The 25,576-nt window shown below is 37.7% G+C and overlaps 1 protein-coding gene across 1 annotated transcript in view; it reads left to right on the forward strand.

Moving 5' to 3' along the window:
• Positions 1–25,576, forward strand: part of HIBADH (3-hydroxyisobutyrate dehydrogenase) — a 107,658-nt gene that overhangs the window by 75,456 nt on the left and 6,626 nt on the right. Inside the window, exons 5-6 of the mRNA XM_032872620.1 lie at positions 17,364–17,497; positions 19,565–19,641. Of these exons, the coding sequence (XP_032728511.1) occupies positions 17,364–17,497; positions 19,565–19,641 (211 nt within the window). The remainder of the gene's footprint in view (positions 1–17,363; positions 17,498–19,564; positions 19,642–25,576) is intronic.

Consider the following 25,576-nt stretch of genomic DNA (forward strand, 5'->3'; position numbering starts at 1 on the left):
GTATTCTTTAACTATGTGCAATTTAATTAGATATCAAAAGCAAATAAATAAATAGATAAATAAATCTTCTATACATTTGAAATTTAAAATCACATTTCTAAAGAATTCATATTCTTTAATCAAAGAAGTCATATAAGAAAATATATTTAGAATTCAAAATATATATATGTCAAGTGGGGAGGCAGCTAACACAGAACTTTTAGGAAAAAGTAAATGCAAATTTTGAATGGAATTTGAAAGTATATGATAAGGAAGTAAGCTGAGTGTTACAAAAAGCTTCTAGGGGCACCTGGGTGGCTCAGTTGGTTAAGTGTCTGCCTTTGGCTCAGGTCACTATACTAGGGTCCTGGGATCAAGCCCCACATCATGCTCCCTGCTCAGCGGGGAGCCTGCTTCTCCCCCTCCCTTGGCTGCTGAGAGAGCTTGTGCTCTCTATGTCAGATAAATAAATGAAATCTTAAAAAAGCTTCTAAAATTTAAAAAAATTTCCTGAATAAAAATGAAGTATATATTAAAGGATAAAATGAACTCAACAGGAACAAAAACCAAATAACACAATTTTAAAAATGGGGAAAGGAGTAGACACTTGTCCAAGGAAAGTGTACAAATAGCCAATAAAACAATGAAGAAATGGGGTACCTGAGTGGCTTAGTTGGTTAAGCATCTGACTTTGGCTTAGGTCATAATCTCAGGGTCCCGGGATCAAGCTCCATGTTGGGCTCCATGCTCAGTGGGGAATCTGTTTCTCCCTCTCCCTCGGCCCCACCCCTGCTCATGCATGCTCTCTCTCAAATAAAATCTTAAAAAAAAAATGAAAAGATGGTCAACATCACTAGTCATTACAGAAGTGCAAATCAAAACCACAATGAGATACCACTTCACAGTCATTAGAATCTAGGCTATTATGAAATAAAAACCTACCACAAAAACAAGTATTGGTGAAGATGTGGAAAAATTGGAAACCTTTGTGCACTGCTCATGGGAAGTAAAATGGTACACCCTCTGTGGAAAATGTTATGGTAGTTCATCAAAAAATTAAACAGTATTACCATATAATCTAGCATATACCCAAAAGAATTGAAAACAGGAACTTGAAACGTTATTTGTACACCAGTGTTAATAGCAGCGATTTTCACAGTGGCCAGAAAGTAGAAACAACTCAGGTGTCCATTGATGGGTGAATGGATAAACAAAATGTGGTGTGTACATACAATAAAATGTTAACAGGATTAAAATGGAATGATATTTCTGATACGGGCTCCAACATGGATGAACCTTGAAGATGTAATGCTAAGTGAAATAAGTTAGACATAAAAGGACAGATATTGTATGATTTCTTTCCCCTACCCACTTCCCTCTGTCAGTCATCAGTCTGTTCTCTGTATAGGTCTCATTCTGCTTTTTGTTTATCCATTTGTTTTGTTTTTAACTTTCCCTTTGTGAGTGAAAATCATATGATATTTGTCTTTCTCTCTGACGTATTTCACTTAGCATAATACTCTTTTTTTTCTTAAAAGATTTTATCCATTTATTTGAGAGAGAGTACGAGAGAGAGAGAGAGAGAGAGAGAGAGAACCAGTGGGGGGATGGAGGGACAGAGGGAGAGGAAGAAACAGTCTCCCTAATGACCGGGACCTTGGGATCAGGACCTGAGCCGAAGGCAGTTGCTTAACGGACTGAGCCACCCAGGTGCCCCTAGCATAATACTCTTTAGGTCAATCCATGTTGTCACAAATGTCAAGATCTGAACCTTTTTATGGTGTCATGTTGCTTCTCTGTGTTGGCTATTGTGCAATAAATGTAGGGGTGTCTGTATCTTTTCGAAGGAGTGTTTTTGTTTTCTTCAGGTAAATATCCAGTAGTGGAATTATTGCATCATATGGTATTTCTTATTTAAATTTTTTAAAGAACCTCTGTATGTTTTCCACAGTGGCTGCACCAATTTATATTCCCACCAACAGTGCATGAAGGTGCCTTTTTCTCCACATCCTCACCAAGACTTATTTCTTATCTTTTTTATTTTAGCCATTCTGACAAGCGTAAGGTGATATCTCATTGTGGTTCTGATTTGCTTTTCCCTGGCGATTAGTGATGTTGAGTATCTTTTTATGTGTCTATTGGCTGTCTGAATGTCGTCTTTGGGAAAATGTTTATTCAGGTCCTCTGCCTATTTTTAAATTGGAGTATTTGAGTTTTTTTGGTGTTGAGTTATAGAGTTGTTTTTTTTTTTTTTTTTAAGATTTTATGTATTTATTTGTGAGAGAGAAGAGAGAGAGCAGAAAGTGGGGAGTGGCAGGCAGAGAGGGAGAAGACGACTCCCCGATGAGCAGGGAGCCTGATGTGGGGACTCAATCCCAGAATCCTGGGATCATGACCTGAGCCTAAGGCAGATGCTAACTGACTGAGCTTAACCCAGGTGTCCCAAGTTGTATAAGTTATTTACGTATTCTGGATATAGTATTTTCTAAATCATACTGTACAGGTTTCTGTGACTTTCCTCATCTTCTGTTTTCATTAACAAATCAGGAAAAATTTTTAAAACTTTAAAATTTTTAATAAAATGCTATTCATTATTTTCTACATTATAAGACCTCTTCCACTTCTCTTGTTGCTGGAAATTTCTTTTTGTTGTTGTTGTTGTTGCTGGAAATTTCTTACTCTCAGTTTAGTAGATGGTTATTATGCAGAGAGCTCTGGGTCTAGGGGAAGCAAACAGGTGAACAACTGTAATAGAGAGTGATGTGATCAAATAAAATGTGTGTGGGGGATGCACAGACAGGCTTACTGGGTACTTATGGGGTAGGGGTTGGAAATGACACTTGGCTGAACTTTTGAAGAGTTAGTAATGCTAGCTAAGCAGAGCCTGAGATGGGTGCTGGAGTTGGGAGTAAGTGTGGGTATAGCATACCAGGAAGAAACAGCATAAGCACAGGAAGGCAAGAAAGAGGAAGTTCATCTTTTGTACATAGGGGAAAAAAAGGAATCATCTGGTTTGGCTAGAATGCCAGGTGGTGGGTGTCAGGGGCTGAGAAGTTAATCTAGAAAGGTGAGCTGAGATCAAACTTGGAAGAACCTTGTATGCCATGCTGAGAAACTTGTAATCTTGAGGTGAGTTAGAGATGTTGAAAGATTTCAAGGAGACAGATAAGATGAATGGTTCTCATGGCATTGGTGACAGTTGGATTCAGGGGAGAGTGTGCAGGCAGGGGAAGACCTAAGGTGTTAGTATTTTAGGTGAAAGATGAGTAGAGCCATGACTAGAGCTAGTAACTGGGAATGGAAAGAAAAGTGGAGGAAAAATAAAATACGTTCTGTTAAGTTGTTAGAGTAAATTCATGTTCTGATGCACCTGTTCTGTTCAGAGTGCATGAAAATCATAGAATATATTAATAGAATATACAAGAAAATAAGTAGGAACATAGTTGTGCTCCAGGATGAGATACATGTCTCCATGGACCAAAACTAGACTGGAAATATAGTGTATTGAGCGACGCTAAACCATCTGCTAGCTAAGCTCTGGGTCCAGAACTGGGCAATAGTGGCTGGGAGTTCTGTTCCTGGGAAAAAAGTACTCCATGTGAGTGATGGGGACTGGCCCAGGCACACAGCTGGCAGACCAGGAAGCTCAAATCTCCCACTGACCATTGCCTAGGGCTATAGTTTTTAGCAAGCTTTGAACCTAGGACATGGAAGGACATTACAGTGGTTAGACGAGGGACTGAACTAAGCCATCTGCCGACTCCATGACAATATCTGTGATTCCCTAGTATCCCTAAAGAGCAGACACTCCCAACCCCCAGCCAGTGTAAGAACTGGTCCTAAACTGGGACCCAGGAAACCAAAAGAGAAAACTGTGAAATCATAGGGAGAAGTGAGCACAGATGGCCAGGGCAAGGGCATGGGGAGTAAACAAAAGTTTTCCATTCACAATGAGCCTGCAAACTGAAATTCTACATACATAAGAAAGAAAATAGACAATAAAATAACTGTACCTAATGAATTATTAAATGATATACTTTAGTACATCTAAGAAGAAAATATTAGTCTAAGGAGAAAGAGAATATAAGGAACAATCATGAGCACAGAATGATTTTTTAAAGTCGTTATTAACTTTATTGACAATTTAAAAAACCTGTTATTGTGTGTGTTTAAAAAGGTTAAACTAGGGGCCCCTGGGTGGCTCAAGTTGGTTAAGCAGCTGCCTTCGGCTCAGGTCATGATCCCAGGGTCCTGGGATCGAGCCCCAAATGGGGCTCCCTGCTCAGCGGGCGGCCTGCTTCTCCCCCTCCCTCTGCCTGCTGCTCTGCCTATTTGTGCTCTCTCTCTCTGTCAAATAAATAAATAAAATCTTTTAAAAAAGGTAAAACTAAAACTCTGGACAGTAAGATGTACTGTGTTTGGGGGAGTAGAGTGATGTCTCCGGGCTTAATGCATCCTAAGGTTCACATTGTATTTAAGAGAAAATAGAAATCCTGAAAAACTTCTGATGTTATTAGAAAAATTTATAGTTAGTTATATATGTTTAAAGTTTTAAAGGATTATCATTTAGAAGAATAGAAAAGTAATCAATAGCTAGAAAAACCCACAGGAAAGTAAAAAGGAACTTAGAAGACTTTTATCAATACAACAAAAGGCAAGAGAGGAGGGAAAATTTTTTTCAAGGAAAAATGAAAGTAAATACAAAATGCGCTAGAAATATGTCTAATCACAATAAATGTAAGCAAATTAAACTAACTTTTCATGAAATTATGATTTAAAAATCTAGCTATCTACTCTTCTTGAGACATGCCCGAATGTCTTTAAAAAGGAAAAGCTATGTCGAAAGGGAAAGAAAATAGCTCATTGAGAAAGTACTAACAGAAAGAGAAATTTCAGACCAGAATCAACAGAAATTACTAGATTAGTGGATATAGAAAGGTAAGAAGAGGTCAGATGACTCTAGGGTAGCATTTCCTGGAGCATAGCCCTAGAGAAAACTAATTCTGAGGATGTTCCTTTAAAAAAGGAATTTTGTGATCAAATGAATTTGAGAAATGGTATCTTTTCCTATCCCCCTCTTGGAAATATTTAGGGTGCATATTTGCATATTAAATAAGTGCTTAAATTCTTAGACATTTAACCCTTTTTTAGCAAGGTATATCTATTTTATTCCCAAATCTTTAATCAATTTGAGAAACTTTTGGGTGGGGATTTGGGAACGACTAAGAAAGCTCTCAAATGGGAAAAAGAGCTTCAGGAACCAAGAACTGACCACATGGTGCTGCTGAAAACACTCTCCTTTTTTCTGTCTTTATTATTTGCTTGTTTCTGCTATGCTTTGCATGTCAACCTCATTATCTTACTGCACACACTTTTCCTGTGAGCCCTCAGCAGCCATAGCTTAGCAACCCAGGGAAGACCTCTCGGTTTTGTTGTATTTGCTTGGCCCCATGGGCTAGTTGCCCTAAGGATGGGATGCCCTCATTGTCCGTGAATACAGCCCTTTGGCCAGAGTAGCAGGATTTGTTGACAGAAGGAGGATGGGAAAGGTTATTGGCTGGAAACAAAACATGGCTGCCACATAACTGTAAATATCCATTAATATCTTGTGGCAGTCATATTCTTGGGAACTGACCTTGAGAACTGCTGCCCTGGGATTTCTAGTGCTATAGTAGTGTCTTAACTGAGAGAGGACACATAGGAGGAAGAACCAGTTTGGGGTCTTCGTGAGAGAATGGCAAGACAAAAGTTGTTTGAACATGTGGAGCTCATTAGATTGGAAATATTTTGTTTGTTTCATTTTAGATTGGAAGATTTTTGAGCCTAGAGACTATTAAAATACCATCCTGCCTTGAAGTTGCCTGGCACAGTGCTGTGTACTATAGTAGGGGTTCACTAAAGTTGAATGGATATATGAATTAGCTGCGATAAATTGACCAATTTCACAAATTAGTAACTTGGAGATGGGATTCTACTCCAAGCTCCAAGCTGTTGATTTGCACAAAATAATACTGTTAGTGTCAGAACTGGAGCTTGAATGGAGCTCTGCTGTGCCTTCCCTACACTGCTGCTCACTCTCCACATGTAGAACTTGGGTCTTCTTACCTTCCTCTAATTGCCTGTTTAGGGTAAAGCTTTTTTCCGATTTGCTTCTGCACAGGGGCTGCCTTTTTGTAGTTGGCCCGCCTTGAATTGAAACATTCTACAATTCATACAAAGGCACCACCATTTCTCATGCCTATAGGGAAAGAGGAAATTAAATAACCGTAGCCTCTTGGCCTAAATCTGGCTTCGTAATTAGGCAGAGCAGCAGCCCTCACCTTGCTGCCAATTATTATCTTGGGATTATTGCCTTCTCTTAAATCTTAGAGTCATTTCACTTCACTTTACATCCTCTCATATTTTATATTATATGTGTATATATATATATGTATATATACATAAGTATATATACATATATATATATATATATATACATGTTATATATATATATAATCTCTGTGGCACATACAACGTGGTGGGACTTCTTTTTTTCCCAACTACCATGTTTGTGGCTGAAGTTTAAATACCAGTTCCTATGGATTTATAATCATTTGCTTCTTTCTGTAGCCTAAGTTTTTGGCTTAACCAATTCTTGATTGTAGGTCATGTGCTTTGGTCAGTCTCTTGCTTTTTTCAACTTAACTCCTCGATGACCTCTTAGCAGAACTTGTACATATTGTCTTTGAGGGAGCCACCTGGCCTAGTGAAGTTAGGATAGTGCTGGGAATTGGAGGATCTTAGTTTCACCCATTTGCCTCAACTGTGTACATTTGTTTATTTTCTGTTAATTGTTATTTTCTATTAATTATTATAAGACTAGGCTTTCCTCAGTTTTCTTTAGACAACTACAATTAGGGTTCATAAAAATCATTATATTAAACATTATCAGCATGTTAAAAGTTAATAGCATTTCACTGAAATCCTCTGGGGTTTTAGTGTGTGAGAATCAGAATACCATCAATAAAAAGAAATTTTTTTGATTTTCTTTTTAAATTTATTTATTTTTAATTGTGGTAAAATATACATAACATAAAAGTTATCATCTTAACCATTTCTACATAGACAGTTCAGTTCTCTAGAATTTACTACATTCACATTTTTGTGCAACCATCACCACCATCTATCTCCAGAACTCTTTTTATCTTGCAAAACTGAAATTATATGCTCATGAAACAGCAACCTTTTATTCCCCTCTCTGCCCAGCCCCTGGGGGGAGTCGCTGTTTTACTTTCTGTCCTTATGTGAATTTGATTATCTGGGCACCTCATATAAGTGTAACCATGACAATGTATTTGTCATTTTGTGACTGGCTTATGTGACTGACTTAGCATGATGTCCTCAAGGTTCATCCAGGTTCAACATGTGTTGGAGTTTCTTTCCTTTTTAAGGCTGAATAATATTCCATCATGTGTATATATCACATTTCATTTATCCATTCATACATTGATGGACATTTGAGTTGTTCCTACCTTTTGGCTATTGTGAATAATACCACTATGAAAACTGGTGTATAAATATCTCCTCAAGATCCTGCTTTCAGTTCTTTGGGGGTATATATCCAAAAATGGAATTGCTGGATCTTACAGTGATGTTATTTTTATTTTTTTGAGGAGCTGCCATACTGTTTTCCATTGTGGCTGCTTCATTTTATATTCTAATTGTGCAGTTAGAGTGCACAAGCATTCTGATTTCTCACATTCTTGCCACTGCTTGTTGTATCTATTTTGCTTTATAGTAGCCATCCTCGTGGGTATGAGGCTTTGTTTGGTAATGAATTCTGATTCATATATATTGAGCTGGAGTCTAGACTTGAATGACAAGTTGATTGTTGTCTTGGTACTTGACATACTGATGAAGTTACAACTATTGGCTATGCACATGGTCAGGAGGTAGGGTGTATTAAAGGGTAAGGAGGGAAGATTGTCTATGAGATGGTGATGTGTGTAGTTTATTGTTTATTTTCAAAAAAAGGGGCAAGAAGTACTCCTTTTTGCTATGATTCGTTCTCATGAAACCAGATGAAGAGTTCTCCCCACTTACATTGTTGACATTCAGTAGTTGCCTTTATCACATACTTGGTCTCACAACACTTTGTAAAAGTTTTATTACACAGGTTTTCAGTACTTGAAGTTGACCACAAATATAATTATTTTTTTTATTGCTTCCTATAGGAGTGTTTTTCTCCTCAATTAGGAAATAGCAACTGAGATCCAAACCCTGTGCAAACAGCATGTCCTTGACCCGCATGTAAATGTGGTTACTCTTCCTTAATGTTACGTTTTGCAGCATCAGAAATGGTTACAGAACAATACGTAACAGCTGAAGGCCTAGAAGGAATGAGAGTGGACCGAGTCCAGCTTCCATTTAGAAGCACTTCTTCTTCAGCTGTGCCCACTCCAAAATTCAAGAGTCCCGATTCTCAAAGGGTTTCCAGAGATGATAATTCCTCGTTAGCTGAGTGTAGCTTTTTTGCACAGCCTTCTCTTTAGTTTCTTGCTGTCCTCAGTTTACTTTGGTTTGCTATGAGGTTATCATCTTGCCTTTTCTTATTCTTCCTTACTCTCTACCATCTCTTCTCTGTCAGCCGTCACTTCTTTTTACCTACCCCCAAAGTTGTAAAGAATATATGTGAACAATCAGTTCTCTGTAAAATAGAGGGCAGGTGATCATCAGACTTGTTTTCTTCTCAAGCAGACTGGAGGGAGGAAAGCCCCAGAGCGGCGTGGAATATGGCAGGAATTGGATTACTCAAAATCTGGTTGTTGGCCCTGTTTTTTGCTTTGTGATTGTTAATGCTGAACACAGGGAATGTATAGAAGATAGCAGATTCCTATCACAGAAAAATGTTGCAAATTATGCAGCTCCTAAAGAAAGTAAAATAGAAATAAGAAAAGTCTAATAAAGTTGCAAGCATTTAATGAAAGTTTTTTTTTTTTAACTTGGCTTTTAGAAATTAATTTTGAAGCTGAAAGCCACATTGTCTACAAGGTGGAGTTTTTAAAATCACAGTCTCCAGTGGCATTAAGTTAACTTTCTCCTTGGACTCCAGACATCAAGCTTTTAGAAGCCTAGACTTAATACTGCACTCCAACACTGGGCACCATCTTCATTTGGGGTGAATGTCAGGGAATTGGTTTTTAAAGTGATTTTTTTTTTAAGATTTTATTTATTTATTTCACAGAGAGAGATCACAAGTAGGCAGAGAGGCAGGCAGAGAGAGAGAGAGAGGAGGAAGCAGGTTCTCCGCTGAGCAGAGAGCCCGATGCAGGACTCTATCCCAGGACCCTGAGATCATGACCTGAGCCGAAGGCAGAGGCTTAACCCACTGAGCCACCCAGGCGCCCCTTTAAAGTGATTTTTAAAATGAAAGCAAACCATTTTGTTCTCTGATTTCCCTATCCTTTAAAAACCCCACTGTGTTTCTGTCTGATGGCTTCCATACTGCACTCACTGGTCCTTCTCAAGCCCGCTCAGCTCCATGTGGAACGTTCTGTTGCTCTTTCAGCATAAGCAGGTCTATTGTGATATTTATCTGAATTCAAACAAGGCTAATTAAAAGAGCTGCTGACAGTTGTTGTGATCTGACTTTGACTGCAGCTTGATGGTCATTATGGGTAAATAATGAACCAGGTCTGCAAATGTAGCAGCTGCCAACTTGGGATAGAAGAACGGCTATTGCTTCCAATTTAAGGATCTATCGACCGCTTCCCTTCTCCCTGCAGATCTTCTGCAGAAAACTAATGTTTTCTGCTGCTGTGTATTGTGGTTTCAGCTGTTTCAGATATAGCCTATAATTTCCTTCTTTAATATTTAACTTAGGACATTATTAGCTTTCAGAGTTAACAACTTTTCTATTTTGAAGAAGTTCAGCTTTGTCCTTATGCATGCTATAACTAGCTAACCAGCTGTAGTTTATTTATATGTGTTTCATTTGCATTATGCAGGAAACGGCTAGTCGTAGAAGAACAAGGTATAGCTTTATGAAGATGTTTCAGAAGACTGTGTAGATGTTTTGGTTTGGTTTTGGTTTTTAAGAGATAGATACCTGTCCCTTGCTATTGTTTTCCTAAAGGTAAGAAGACACCTGCTGCTAAACCTCAGTTTCCGGTTTTGTTCACCTCATCAGGGACTTCTGAAATATTCTGATGCAAAAGCTCTATCAGTGCAGAGGAACTTCAGTGACTTATATTAAAATGCAGTATTGAATATATTGTCACTCCATCGTGAGCTTTTCCTTGTCCTATTAGCAAGTGGGGAGGGACAGGTATAGGAAAGGTAAGAGAAAAGGCACACTACATTCATAGATGAATGTCCTTCTCTGCAGATTTCCCCCACTTATAAAATATAGCTTCTGGATTTAAAAGTCACATTCTAGACTTTAACACCAGCGAGTACTTAACAGCACACGGAAAAGGCTATCTGCATTATGTAAAGCACGAGGCTGCAGTGCTGCTTTGTGCATAATGCAGCAGAGCTTTGAGATCTTGCTGGGAGGAAATGATCCCAAACATGCCCCTGAAAGACAGGTCTTACTTTAAAAAATAATGATGAAAAATTGCTTATTTCTCCCATGTGTCTGTGTCTGTGTTTATTTCAGGAAAAACTAACTAAACTTTGTTTATCTGACTCTAGAGTAGTGTCGAGAGTGTTTTTGCTTTTCTCTTTCCAGCACAGATAATGCCAGAAGTAGTGTTAACAAGGGGTTATGTTATGCTGGCTTATGTTAAACCAGATCACCCCCTAACATGTGCAGAGCCATTCATCTGTGTCACCAAAACCCAAGAGAACATCTGACATGGACTCTGAAACAGAAACAGTGATCACTTACAAATCAAACATGGCACGCTCTAAACTGATTGTGCACGGCAATCTTTTCTAGAAAGGACAACTAATTGAACATGATAAAGTGTAAAGTTAATTAACACCCTTAAATTTGTTGATTACTTTCACGGGATTATATTGTTCGATGAGTAGCAGCTTTCTGTCCCAGCTGTCGCCTGTTTCAGTGAATGTCGCCGGTAAACAATAGAGACACCATAACAAGTCGTAAATGGTCCCTGTGACAGCAGCCCCTTGTGAGGCTGCATCTGTAGAAAATGATTAGAACAATTGCATTTTAAAGACGGCTCACATTGCAGCCCAAGTCCCATTGGTCCTCTTCTTGATCTCTTTTGATGGCAGACTGGTTAAAACATTTAAGTTCTTTTGAGTAAATTAAGTGATTTACTGCGTTTTGCTATATATCAATGAGAGTGCTTTGGTGGCAAGATTTTTTACAGTATCAAAAACAAATACAATTTGATTGTACTTTCTAGATTTCAGTCTCTTCTCTCTCTGGATTTGAAGGCCTCTTTTTGATAGTCCTAGAATTAAAAATGATCTCCTTATTTGTGACTTGTAAATGGTTATTCTGAGTTATCAGCACTTGCATAATGGATTTTCTGTCATAACCCTTGGTTCAGCTTCTTAGCAAGGCTAAATTCCAAATTTCAGTTCTGTGCTGCTCTTAGGCCATAGACCTTGAGATACTCAGGCCGAGTAGGTTTACTTGTTGTTATATTTAATTTTTTAATAACATTTGTGTGATAACCGTGTAAAATACCTTTCCAAAGTATTCTTTCATTTGAGCTTCAGAGTGTGTATGGCAAGTGATTTTATCACTATCTTCAGAGGGAGGAACCAAACTTATCCAAGTGGGGTGACCTTGAATTGTGACCTTACTTCAGGTGTCTTAACTCAGATTACATGTTCTTCATTTTTTGGTGTCTTCATGGTAATGTCTCCGTACATGTGCACTTTTGCTTACGTGTGTATATGCAACAATAAGTGAACATGCTATTACCTTTGGAATAATCCTACTCCAAAGTTGAGCTTTTTTGGTAAGCTAGAAAACACTGTCTTACTTAGTATTCTTGGTTATTTTAGTAACCATTGATTTCTTCTCTGCTCACCTCCTAAAAAGACAATGAACATTTATCACACACATGTTATATGCTGGGTGCTGAGATTCAAACAGCTCTTGCCCATAAAGATCCTTACAAGACACACCAGAAAAATCATTGATTAGAGTAGTGTAAGTGCTTTATTACAGATACCACTGGGAATGTCATAAAGATAGAGAAAGGGGATTATGGTCGTGAATTGCTTCTTAGAGTTGACTTGAGTTGAGCATTGGAAGATAATTGGGAGTTTGCCAGGCAAAGAGGGCAAGGGAATTACAAACAAGGGAGTTGCCCAGGAAAGGCATGGATACATTTAAAAAAAAAAAAAAATCACTACACATACCAGCTACTGTAAATAGTTGGGTATGTCTAGCATGGTGGTTTTTGTTACAGGGAGTAGATGAGAAAACCAGAGAAATGGTTAGAGCCCATTGACAAAAGTAAAACTTAAAAATATCAGAAGCCATTTTAGGAGAAAAAAAAAGAAAGTTCATTGTTTCCTATGACTCAAGACCAAAGGGAAGATACAGTGAGTTATGTAATTCTTTTTGGTGAACATAAATGTACCAGTACTTCAGAAAGAATAACTTTTACTTAATAGAAAACAGTAGTGTGGGATGCCTGGGTGGCCCAGGCAGTTAAGCGTCCGACTCTTGATCTTAGCTCAGGTCATGATCTCTGGGTTGTGAGATCAAGCGCTCCATCAGGCTCCCCACTGGACATGGAGCCTGCTTGGGATTCTCTCATTCCTTCTGCCACTGCCCCCTGCTTGAGCAAAAAAAAAAAAAAAAAAAAAAAAGAAGAAGAAGAAAGAAAACAATAATGAGATGCTATGTAGAAATGCTGAGTAATAGTGAATAATGTCTTCAGCTGCTAGTTATGTTCATGTCGACACATAATTGGAAACTTAAGCCTGTTTTGGTTTTTAAAACAAACAAAAATGCCAAAGATTGAGACACAGATAAACATAAACTATTAGACTGAGATGATTATTGTTAATGTTGATCTCTGTTGCGAGTGGGCTGAATTAGAAACATATATAAAACAAGAATTGAATTACCTTGAAAAAACTACCTCTGCTTTTGATACAAAAATATGATGAACATTTTCTATTTGATTTACCATCTCCTTCTTAAAGTAACCAATGAGAATTTTTAAACTGTGTAACTCAATGTAAGGAAGAACTCCCATTTTCCTTGAGGCTGCTTTATTCCGTTCCCAAAAGTGTTTGCCAGGACCTCTAAAATACTCAGACCCATATTTGAAATTCATGTGAAATCTTATGGTTTCATTGTATTTGTTCTTAATCCTGATCCTCAGTTTTCTGTTTTTTGTCTAATAAGCAAACTTGAGTCTGTTGTGAAGAGAGATAGGGTTTTGTATGTATTTAGATAATAGGCAGATCTCAGTGTCCATATGTAAAACATACAAAATCGTTTGCTCAGTTCATGTTGTTTTAAACTGCTCTGAACATGATCTGCAAATAGATTGAGAATACTTGTATTATTTTTATTTTTTTTATTTTTTTAAAGAAAGGGGGAGGTAACCTTTTTCTTTTCTTTTAGATTTTATTTATTTATTTGAGACAGAGAGCACAAGTGGGGAGGAGGATGAGAGGGAGAGGGAGAAGCAGGCTCTCTACTGAGCAGGGATCCTGATGCAGGGCTTAATCCCAGGACCCTGGGATCATGACCTGAGCTGAAGGCAGATGCTCAACCAACTGAGCTACCCAGGTGCCCCCAGAATACCTATATTCTTGTCAAAGTTTTCAAAGCTTACCCGCAGCTGATGGCAAGACCATTACTCTTTGAGAACAGTATTTCTTTTTTCACCGTTTCTCTTTCTGAGAACTCATTAGCCTTTCAATGATGGAGGTAAACAAATGGGAGGAAAGAGGGAATCAGGTTTTGGTGGCTGCTGTCCTCATCCATGACACTTGGTACGGGATGCTACCTTTTGGCATTCACTTCTGAGTAGGTGGTATGTGTCTCTTTTCCTTAACTGTATTTTATACCTTTTGAGGGCAAAGACTGTGTTTTATATCTACTATGACCTTTTATTTTGGACCTTCTGGAATAGTTGTATTTTAAATATTCTCCCAAGCACAAGGATGGAGCAAATTGCTAAAGGCACTGAACAGGTAATTGCTGATGATATTTTTCCTCTTTGAACCTCCAGATGACTATATGCAGACCTCTCCTGTAGTATGCATCTGTCTTTTACTCTTTACAGTTGTTTGCCTTCTCTCTTCTCCCATCTCCATATACATGTGCACACTCACATCCACCACCACAAACACTAGGTTTCAAACTCCTTGAGGACAAGGATATTTCTTCTTCCCAAGGTTAAGAACCACTGACAGATGGCTCTCCAGTGGTCAAATTTTTTATGTCCACCATAAATAGGAATGGAAGGAAAGAAAGAAGGAAGGCAGTTTAGGTAATGGAGGCTTCTTGTGATTTCTTTGACAGAGAGAAAGAAAGAGGCTGACTTTGAGACTTGGATTAGATTTAAAGTGTTTCTCCCTGCCGAGGTTGATTGAAATTGAAGCAGATTCCAGGAGAAGTGGTAGGTGGCTGTCCTTTTAAAAACAGGATGGTCCAGCCACCTATTTTGTATGGTTTGGGCATTCGCCTTTTCATTTGTACAAATGCGTTCAGTTTTTCTGATTCTGTGGTCATGGGAGAGAAGCACTGGAGTTGTAAATGCTGTAATAGAATTAAGTACAGGATATATTTTGATTTTGTATATATAGTTACTAAAATGTAAAGTTAAAATACTTCTCCCAATATTCTAGCAACTGTATAAGTGTGTAGTCTGTTTTCCTGTTTTGGGAAATAGACTTGAATTAAAGTGGCATGACAGTATAATAAATGTATTATTTATTACTGATAGACTTCAAAATCTGTACAGGGTCTTCTGTAATCTATAGGATGTCTTTTTTTAAAAGATTTATTTATTTATTTAATAGAGAAAGATCACAAGTGGGCAGAGAGGCAGGCAGAAAGAGAGGGGGAAGCAGGCTGCCCGCTGAGCAGAGAGCCCAATGTGGGGCTCAATCCCAGGACCCCAAGATCACGACTCGAGCCAAAGGCAGAGGCTTAAGCCACTGAGCCACCCAGGCGCCCCTCTGTAGGATGTCTTACATAGCTTTAGAGTTACACCTTCCTAGATAGTATTTCCTAAGCTCAAAATGGTTACATTTATTTTAGGATTACTTAGATCTTAATTTTGCCTTTGCAGTGGGACTAGGCTTCATAGAGTCAAACATTTAGAGGAATGTGTACGGAAGACAGGATTTGGTCCTGAAGAATGCCAAACCTTTAGAATTACCCAGTTTAGTCAGGCCCTGACATTGGATCGTGGGATATGAAAAAGTCCTAATAATAATGCCCACCACCTTAAGAGAAGGAGTGTGGAAGTACCACAGACCTCCGACTTAAAAAATGAGTTATTATTTCTTTTGTGGTCTCTTGCTTAAGTAACTTATTTCTTCTTTTTGAAATATGTGTTTGAACAAGTGAGAAAGTATACCTGTCAAAAGATTAACCAGCTGAGAACCATTGTCAGCATTAATTTTCCTTTAATAAATGACTCTCTGAAGCTATTTAGTAATCTGTAATCTAGATACAAAGCTATGACCTATGATGGATAGTGCTGGATTTGTTTGTAAGCTTTGACTTAAATTGTCTACGTAATTCCTAGGTCAGATCAACAGGATTAGGACTAAGGATGGTTATGTGGTTTGTATAAAAATGGATATAGAAATTGAGCAAAAGAATTATAAAATAGTAATGATGATCTACCATCTTAGTGAGGTAAATTAGGAACTAACAAAGTGACAGTCACTTGAACTTCAACATTATAGAATGTTCAAAGAACACAAACTGGCTAATTAAAAGCATTTGTTATAATTGGGTTTTGTACATAATCATTTCCAAAGTGTGTCTGAAAATATTGTGAAATGTAATTTAACCTTATGCATGAGCATCTCAGGCTTTCATAACACATGGACACTCCCTCTTCCCCAATTATTTGGCTAACATAATGCTGACCTCTTTTGCTTTTAATAATTAGTTAAAATAGCATGAACTGTAAAGTGGAAAAGGCTGCTTTGCTTGGCAATAGCAAAATATTCACAATTTCAGTGAAATATGGATCTCTCCACTTGGGCTTTTTATATATAAACTATGTATTTCATTGAATAAATTAAATTAAAAAGTAGGCCATTACTTGCAGTTGTCTGTTCTAATGGCCAGGTTTGATACATGGCACAGACAATTACGATTTCTTTATTCCTAGCTGTACTATAAAATAAAGTGTAAAGGCAAAAATCATACTAATACAGCTCTCCCACATGCTTTCCTGGTTTTGATCAACAAAATCTAACTTGAAAATTATGAATTAAAATTTCTCTAATATTAAAAACAATAATAATACTCCTGGTTTTTTTTTTTTTTAGAGTTAATAACAATTTAGATGAATGAAGCTTCCCTCTTTTTTTTAGGATACGTCTAGGACAGGTTTTGTATGCTAACCAATCATTTCAATCAGTGAATGTGCATCAGACCTTTGTTAAGAGCTGTGAAGGTCTGTAGCCAGACCAAAGCTCATTTCCTCTTCCTGCTCATAGCAGTAGGAAGAATTGCCCGAAAGGTATATAGGAGGAAGGAAGAGAAAACTCAAATAATATTGATTGGAAAATGCACATCAGAATAATCAGTCTAAATAATCAACTGTTTTCTTTACCTTAAAAAGGACTCTTGCCATTTTACCTTAAAAATGGCTCTTTCCTTGTCTTGGGGGAAAGAGCCAGATCTTCCACTTTGTAGATATCATCTGCAGATGGTACACGGAGAGCAAGCAAATGGGCCAGAGACCCCCAAATCCAGACTTAGGCAGCAGACCCCTCAGGCTGTTCTTGTACTGGTCAGGGCACAAGTTACCTTTTTCATATACTTTCTATTACTAAATAGATTTCTTAGAATAATAGGTGCATGTGAATAAATGTATATTTTAGTTTCCCATATTACTCATACCATGAACTGAGAATAAGAGTTTGAATCTGTATGTCCCTTTTGGTTTAGGATTAAACTCCATGCTACTTAATTTTCAAAATATTCTAGAAGAGAGGCACCTGGCTGGCTCAGTTTGTAAGCGTGACTCTTGGTCTTGGGGTCATAAGTTCAAGCCCCATATTGGGTGTAGCGCTTCCTTAAAAATACACACACACACACATTGCAGGAGCGATTTAGACTATCTTTTACGTGCCTGACATAAATACAGTTTGGAGGCAAGATATTTTTATTTGTTTTGGGATTTTCTGTAATTTTATTATCTACTTAAACACTTGAAGAAATGTATCCTTTTGTTCTATCCCTTTACCCCCAAACCATTCAGGTGTGGGAGCTGCTCGGTCTGGGAACCTCACATTTATGGTGGGAGGAGTCGAAGATGAATTTGCTGCTGCCCAGGAGTTGCTGGGGTGCATGGGCTCCAATGTGGTGTATTGTGGAGCTGTTGGGACCGGGCAGGTAACATCTTTACATTAATGACACTGACTTGACGATATAGAATTGGCTAATGTTTATTTCTCTTTCCTGACCACATTCTTATTTCTTATTCCTCTCTACTCTGTTCAATCTGTGGATTCCTTGCTGAGAGTTTTTGTTTTGTTTTGTTTTTGAAAGAGAGAGAGAGCGTGTGCATGGGGGTGGGGGTGGGTAGGGCAGAGGGAGAAGAGGAGAGAGAGAATCCCAAGCCCATGCCCAGTGTGGAGTCCAACTCCAGGCCAGATCCCACGATCCCAAGACCATGGCCTAAGCCAAACTCAGGAGTCAGATACTTAACCGACTGAGCCACCCTGGTGCCCCTTTTTTTGCTCAGATTTTCTTAAATTATTTTGGAACAAATTAGTTTTCCATCATTCCTGTTGGACTTAAGCAGACATCAACCAATTAACTATTTAAAAAGATGTTGAAAGTTCCATCATTCAGATTCTGATGTATCATCCTAGTGACCACTGAAATCATTCTTAAAACTGCTTCCATCTGACGTGCTCATGGCATCTGAGTCGCTGTTATCCTCCATCTAATTACTTGCTAAGCTCTGTCTGTAATATAGTCAGGAAGAAATAATCTACACACTTTAATTTTTTTCTTGAAAAGCAAATAATTTTCATTTAGAATTATATCAATTCTCTAATCAGATAGAGGTGAAGGACAACACTGAACTCTGAAATCAAACTAGCTGTCCCCCTCTCACCAAAACACATGCTCTCACGAGATCTCCCCTCATCTTAATCCTTGGTCCTGGTCACTGGCACCCTCTTTATCTTACTCAAGACTTTGGTATTATTTCAAATATACCTGTTGTCTCCATTCTCTTGTCCAGTTGCCAAGTTCTGCCGATTTTTGCTTCAGTGTCTCTCGTTGTTGACAGTCTTCTCTATTCCTCACATTAACTGGTCCAGTTTCTCATTAGCTCTGTGTCCTGCTCAGAAACCGTGGATGCCGGGTTTACCACTCTGCCCAACACTGTAACCAAGACCAACTCCATTAAGATGTTTGTACACATAGACATCCCCATTCTGAAACTTTGAATAGATGCCTGTTTTCTGTCAGGTCAAATTTTAACTCTCCACCCTAGCTTTCATGGCTCTTAACCCAGTCTTAACTATTAAATTTCTCACCATTCCTTAAAACATATGTACATAAGTCAGTTTTCTTACTGCTCTCAGGAACATCCCATGCTCTGATATATTTAATCCCTCTTACATATTTGCCTTTTTCTTTGCTCTCCTCCTTTCTCTCTCTTGCCTATTTAAATTCCTGCCTGGCCTTCTAAGAGATGGGTTTCAGTTCCATTTCCTCTCTGCTTCTGCCCTCAGTGATCTTGGAGTTTCTACTGTCTCTGTCTTAATAGCCATATAATTTTCCACTCAGTTGTTTTTGTTCGTGTGTTTGTTGCCTTTATCTTTATTGTGTTAACTCCGTTGCCCCAATTAGAATGTAAGCCCCATTCCATAAAGAGCACTTGTGCTGGGGATTTTGTGTATAACATGATGGCTAGAGCTAACACTGCCATATGATGTATATAAAAGTTGTTAAGAGTAAATCCTAAGAGTTCTCGCCACAAGGAAAAAAATATATATGTACATGTATCTTTTTGTATCTGTATGAGATGATGGATGTTAACTAAACTTACGGTAACCATTGCATGATGTGTGTCAGTCAGATCATTATGCTGGACAACCTAAAGTTACATAGTGCTATATGTCAACTCTATCTCAATGAAACTGGAAAAAAAAGAGCAGTCATGCCACTTAGATCAATCGATCAGTATGCCTTATAGACAGAGCCCACAGGAGGAGCTTGGTCACCACAGTGGGGTTCTGACCCAGTGGAAGGGTCTGCTCCCAGATGACCTGGTAAGCTCAGAAGGAAGCATGTGGCACCACGTTCCTTTGCCCATTTGAGAGGATCAACAGTTAAATGCTCTGACTTTTAGAAAGAAACCTGGAGAGTTCGGTAAAGAACAACTTCCTGTGAGCTTCGACTTGAAAATAAAAGGTATTTAATATGTACTCCATTTTTTTTCAGGCTGCAAAGATCTGCAACAACATGCTGTTAGCTATTAGTATGATTGGAACTGCTGAAGCTATGAATCTTGGAATCAGGTTTGTTGACTATATATTTTCATGTACTAACAATTTTTATGAGCTTCCCTATTTGATTTTCTGATGTTGAAAAAAAAGTTCATGAGAGATAAATGAGTTGATCCAGGAACATTTTGAAAGTACTTCATTATTGAACTTTAATAGACTTTGCTTATTTGACGACCAATAGGACCCTGGAGAGCTTGAATACTCTGCCATAGCCATAAAATGTATTGTGCTGTATGTTCAAAGTTACATTATCCCTTTTATATGGGAGCTCCATTTCTGCTATTGTATTGAAATACAAGAAACACTTTTACTATAAAATTTAAGCGTACTTTGGCAGTGTAGCATTTTAACGTATAGTCAATTCAAGTGTTATCCTACCACGACTGGTTTCATGTATCTACTTTAAATATAGTCTCCAAAATCTACATTAAAAGGGCCCTTGGCTGTTTAGTCTTGGGACAAACTGGATGGCATTCATAGAGCTGCAGCTCGTGTGCATAATTCTTTCATTTAACTTGCTTGTGGTTTTGTTACTTTACATTAAGGACATATCTTTCCGTTAAAATAAATTGGCATTTATACTTTGCTTAAAGTGATTCAGGAATTTTGTTCTCCTGTGATGATCATCATCCTTTAGAATGCGTAAGGTTAATGTCTTAATTTTAGCCTTTAATCTTTTGGGTTAGGAATGTTACATATGATTAATCACCTAATTAATTTTTTGAATGTTTTGTATTTCATGAAAATAAATTTACGTTTCTTACTTTAGAAAATGCTTAATTAGGCAGATGCTTTATTCAGGTGTTTTCTTCACACTTCCCCAGGCTGCTTACCAGATATATCACAAATCAGAATAGTGTTTCATATCACAGGTTTTGATAAAAGCAATAAAAAGAGCCAAAGTGCTTGGGATATTTTTTAGAACACAGTAATGGATTCACATTTCCTCTTAATTACCATATCAAGATGCCGTTGTTTATTGAATTGCCCTTGTCTCAGATGTTAAACTATCTTGACCTATTAAGTTGTCATGTTGTAATTGAGATAAAAGAGGAATTTGCTTTGCATCAGTGCTAATTGGTTTATCAATATCCTGTACCATTTACATTTTAAAATTGAATGTCTGTAAGATGGTAAGGCGTATCTGTACAAAGCCTTAATAAAACTGGTAGTATACAGGGAACTGTTCAGAGTGGTGTGTATTGTAGCCAGTTTTAGGCTATGGGTCACTTCCTCATAAATGAAAAACTTGTTACCAGTAACTTGTTTTCATGTCTATCCTCTAGACTAATTTCATGAAAGAGGAAGATGTAAACTTCTGGAACCAAAATTTCATACAAAATTAATTGGTGTTGACAATAGGATTAGAGCGTTAGGATGCATATGCATTTTCAGAATTTTATCTTCATTCTTCTGGGTATAAATGAATAATAAAAAAGCAAAAGCATAGATCACCTAGGCTATGCTCTACTGCAATTTCCCTCTTTATCCTTGCCAGTTTGTTTTATATCCTGCTTCTTACTCTGAGCATCACTGGATCAGGGTATTCCTGAGGAATAGTGATATATCCTCTGGTCTTCCTCGGATAATTTTCCTAGCAAAACTCTTATTAGATGGTCACTTGCTATTCTAAAATGAAATTTTTGTATGGTCAGTGCTTATAGAAGTCTAACTCCAAACACCAGCTAATAAAGAATAGTATGAAAGTCACTTGAATCAAATGAATTGAATAAATGTGTACAGTGAAATATATGCATTGGCTACTACAGTGAATTGTGATTACAAAGAGAAGATGAAAAGTGATAAAATTCCAAATAGAAATGTTAAGAGCAAAAGCAACAATAGATTTTCCTTTATAATTGACCTTAATACACTATGATAAAAACAGTGTTTAGAAAGATGAACCTTTTAATGTTTAATTTTTTTGGAAACTGTACGTACATTAATTATATATATATATTTAAATATTTCTCTATATACACACACGTATATATTTATATAAATTTGTACCAATATATATTTATATATTTACATATACTACATATAAAGAACGGACACAAATTAGGAACTCGCTAGTTTTACTTAACTGTTATAATAATTTGTAAGTTTCTGGTGCTTCCAGTTATACTAATGGGTTGCTTATTTTCATAACAGTAGGATTTTATCAGTTTGTCTTACAAAGACTTTCAGTGGGTTGAAAGTCCTAAAAATGATGGCTTCTGCTATTGTCTTTTCTCGGTGGTTTACAGACATGGTTTAAAATGACAAGATTGTTCTCTAATAGAGTATAGAGAGTGGCCACGATTTATTGAGCTTTGCAAGGTGAAAGAGAAAATTGGCATCAGCAAGCATAAATTCCCAAGTAGTAAATTCCCACAAAGTAGTACAGCATCAAAGTGGCTCAGCCACATTTATATTCTGTTCACTCTGAAGTGAAATTTTTTTAGAGCATTAATGTCAACATTTACAAATTGAGTCACCTAATCCTATGAAGTGATCATTTCTGATTAATTTCATCCTCATAAGTCAGTATTTTTCCTAGAATGCTGTTTCCCATTTTTTTTTTTAAAAACTGGAAGAATAAAATCTTACAGTTTAAAACTCTTATTGACCCTATGATCTTTTACAGTGATTCTTTATGGATATTAGTGAAATTTTTAAAATGCTATAAAAAAAGTAAAGTATAAAAAATATGGGTATACAGCATATTTTGAGAATCTTTTTTATTGGACCTTTCTACCTTCCAGTTGGGTTCTAGTTGGGACTTAGAACGTTAGTTTTTTGACACCAAAGGTGCCCTGCTTGCGTTAGAGAAGTTTTGTTCCTGTGCATCACGAAGGAAGAATTGTGATAATGGAGGGTTTGTTACTGTGTTTTTATTTTTGCTCCACTGGAACTGACTTTTTGTTTTTCTCTTTATTCAATATTAGTGGTATAGCAGGCCGTTTGCATTACCAACCAGGGCCCAGATACCTCTAGCAACAACCACATTGTCTTTTTCCATGTTAAAGGAAACTTAAAACAGTTGAACTTCTGGAAGGCTGTTCAAGATGAGAACTTTCCCACAAGCATAGTTTTAGTTCCTTGACTACTGCCCTTTGTTAGGTTTTCATTTAGGTGATGATGACCTGAAGCCTCTTAGTTGTATACCTAATACATATACAGTAGAGAACAAGTGGCAAAAGGTTTATAATAAAAGTTTGACCAAGTTTCTTAATAAACTGACAAAACACCATCATATTGGCTTATTGACTATTAAGTTCACTACCTGTATAATGCCGTGAGACTCGGGATGGTGGGATTTTGGGTGTCTGTCCATACCTGCATCCCAGCTCTGCTATAGACTTAAGCTTTCTCCTCTATAAAATGACAAAAATAATAGTACCTAGCTACAGGGTTGTTGCTAAGATTAAATGAGTTAAATCCATGTAAATCTTTGAAAGCAGTTCCTGGCGCATTATCATGCTCTATGTGATAGTTATCGATGTGATTGTTGGTGGTGCTGGTGGTTAGTATTTGAATTGAGTTGTACTTTTAAAGTAGTTTCTTCATAGCACTTTTCACCAGCTGGTGTGTCTATTTATGTGTTTGTTTATTGCCTGTCTCCCCAACTAGAATGTGTGCTCCCTGAAAGGGGTTGGTTTTATCTGCTCTTTGCTGCATCTTAAGGACATACCTAGCACATAGTACGTCCTTAGTGAAGGTTTGTCACATGGATGAAAAGGGGAGAGAGAGAGAAGGGAGGCACTTCTCTTGCCTCAGGTGAAAGTGACCTGTGTATATGTGTCTTAATGGGTCCATTCCTGGAAGGCAGACACAGCCTCTTCTTAGCTTCTTTACTCTGTCTCCTTGGCTCCAAGCACAGTGCCTGCACATGGCAGATCTGTAAACAATGATGAGTAAGTGAATGATTGATTAAAACTGACATAGTCTTAAGTATTTCATTTCCAGATCTGTTTCTGTGATACAAACATCTCAGTTTAGTGACATAATTTGTTTTGTTCTTCCATAAAACCAGACACCATAGATACTTATAGAGAATATAAGGTCAAAAAAACTTTTTTGGTCCTTTTTAAAAGCCTCGGTTACAGTGAAGGCGAACATTTGGATTCTCTTTAAATTTTTTTTTTTTTACAGTGTGTGCATCATTTTTACTTCCCCCAAAAGTTCATTTAGAATTCTTGTGATTTAAAGGTGAGTAGATTTGACACAGTGACGTTTGTTTGAGTTGCATTATATATGCGGTCAGAGCAATGAATTCATTCTCTGTTTATATCAGAGAACATTCCAGCAATTGTAAAGCCACATGCATGCACGCGCACACTCTCGAACCACATCCAGTGGCAAGTTATTATGGGGACTGACAGACTGTCATCCTTTTGATGGCTTGAGCTGTATATCTCCTGAACAGCAATGGGGCTCTTATGCAGAAAGTATCATATGTTCCCAGCCAATTTACAGGGAAACAGCAATAACATTTTATCATGGTTGAGAGCCCAGTAGCTGCTTCCTATTAAACTTGCCCTTTCAGATACCTGTCTTGGATTAATTTGTTGATTTCAAATGGAAACTCAGTCTTCTCCAGTGAAGCATGACGTTCTAGGATAGACTCTCTGAATGACAATTACTGTGTATTCTAGCTGGTTTCAGACCATTACAAGCCTTAGGCACAGTGGAAGACAGAGGACTTCAGTAACTGATTTTAATATTATGTCTAATTTTAACTGTCAGTTATATATGTGCCAGTGAAAGAATCCTCAGAAAGATGAAATGCAAAACACTTCTAACTTGCTCTTTTTAATGATACATTTTGCTGTAGAGTGGTGAGTCGGGGGAGGAAAAGTGGAGAGGGAGCAGCCGGCTCCTAAAGGGGAGTCAGCACAGTGGGGAAGCATCAGATTTGAAAGTGAGCACATAGCAACTGCCACCTGGCTTTTTTTGCGTGCCCCTCGGGACGCTTCTAAATAGTACTGTGTTCACCAAACAGGGTTCCATAAATCAGTGCCAGTATTTTTCCTTGAACACTCAAGAAAAATGAAATGTAGGGTTTTACAAAGGCTAATAAGCTTTGCTCACCATTTTGGTGAGTACTAGAGACAGAGCATGAACTGCTGTAGTGGGAAAGACTGTTGTGAGCTACTGTTGAGTATAACCAGGGAGATTACGAAGAGAGGAGCATCTCTGCTGCTTTAAATGTGATGAGCCATTTTTGAAAGAAAACCTAAATTCTGAAGCGCCTAAATGACATTTCAAGTGAAAGGGAAGAACCATGTTTTGGGGTCTTAAAAATATTCCCCACTCGTGGAACACATTAGACATCGACATTCTTGAACAGTTGTGCTTAAAGAATATCTTTGCAGTTAGAGCAGATGAACTCGTTGTTAATATACATGGGATTTTATTTAATTAATAATTTTCACATTATTCCCTATGAACATCAGCTTTATCTTTTCCCAATTTATCTGCTAGAACAGCATACTGATGGCCTTATTTTATTTAAAAGGGGAAAGAAGGGGCGCCTGGGTGGCTCAGTGGTTAAAGCCTCTGCCTTCGGCTCAGGTCATGATCTCAGGGTCCTGGGATGGAGCCCCGCATCGGGCTCTCTGCTCAGCAGGGAGTCTGCTTCCTCCTCTCTTTCTGCCTGCCTCTCTGCCTACTTGTGATCTGTCTGTCAAATAAATTAAAAAAAAAAATCTTAAAAAAACAAAATAAAAGGGGAAAGAAAGCAGCAATAGCAAACTACACCAGTACCAAACTTGGATTTTTATAAAAGAATGAATGAACTGTTGGCTTTCTTTCTGGCAGTCCACCATTGAATGGAATGTATGGCAGCCAATTTAGAGTGAATCTTCTCTGTTATAATCCTTACGAAAACCTGCTGTAATAATATGGCCCAACATATGGATTCACATATGTGGCATGCCATATATATTCCTTGGACCATGGC

The sequence above is a fragment of the Lontra canadensis genome, unplaced genomic scaffold, assembly GCF_010015895.1.
Source record: "Lontra canadensis isolate GAN:19392208 unplaced genomic scaffold, GSC_riverotter_1.0 scaffold2, whole genome shotgun sequence".
Taxonomy (NCBI): Eukaryota; Metazoa; Chordata; class Mammalia; order Carnivora; family Mustelidae; genus Lontra; species Lontra canadensis.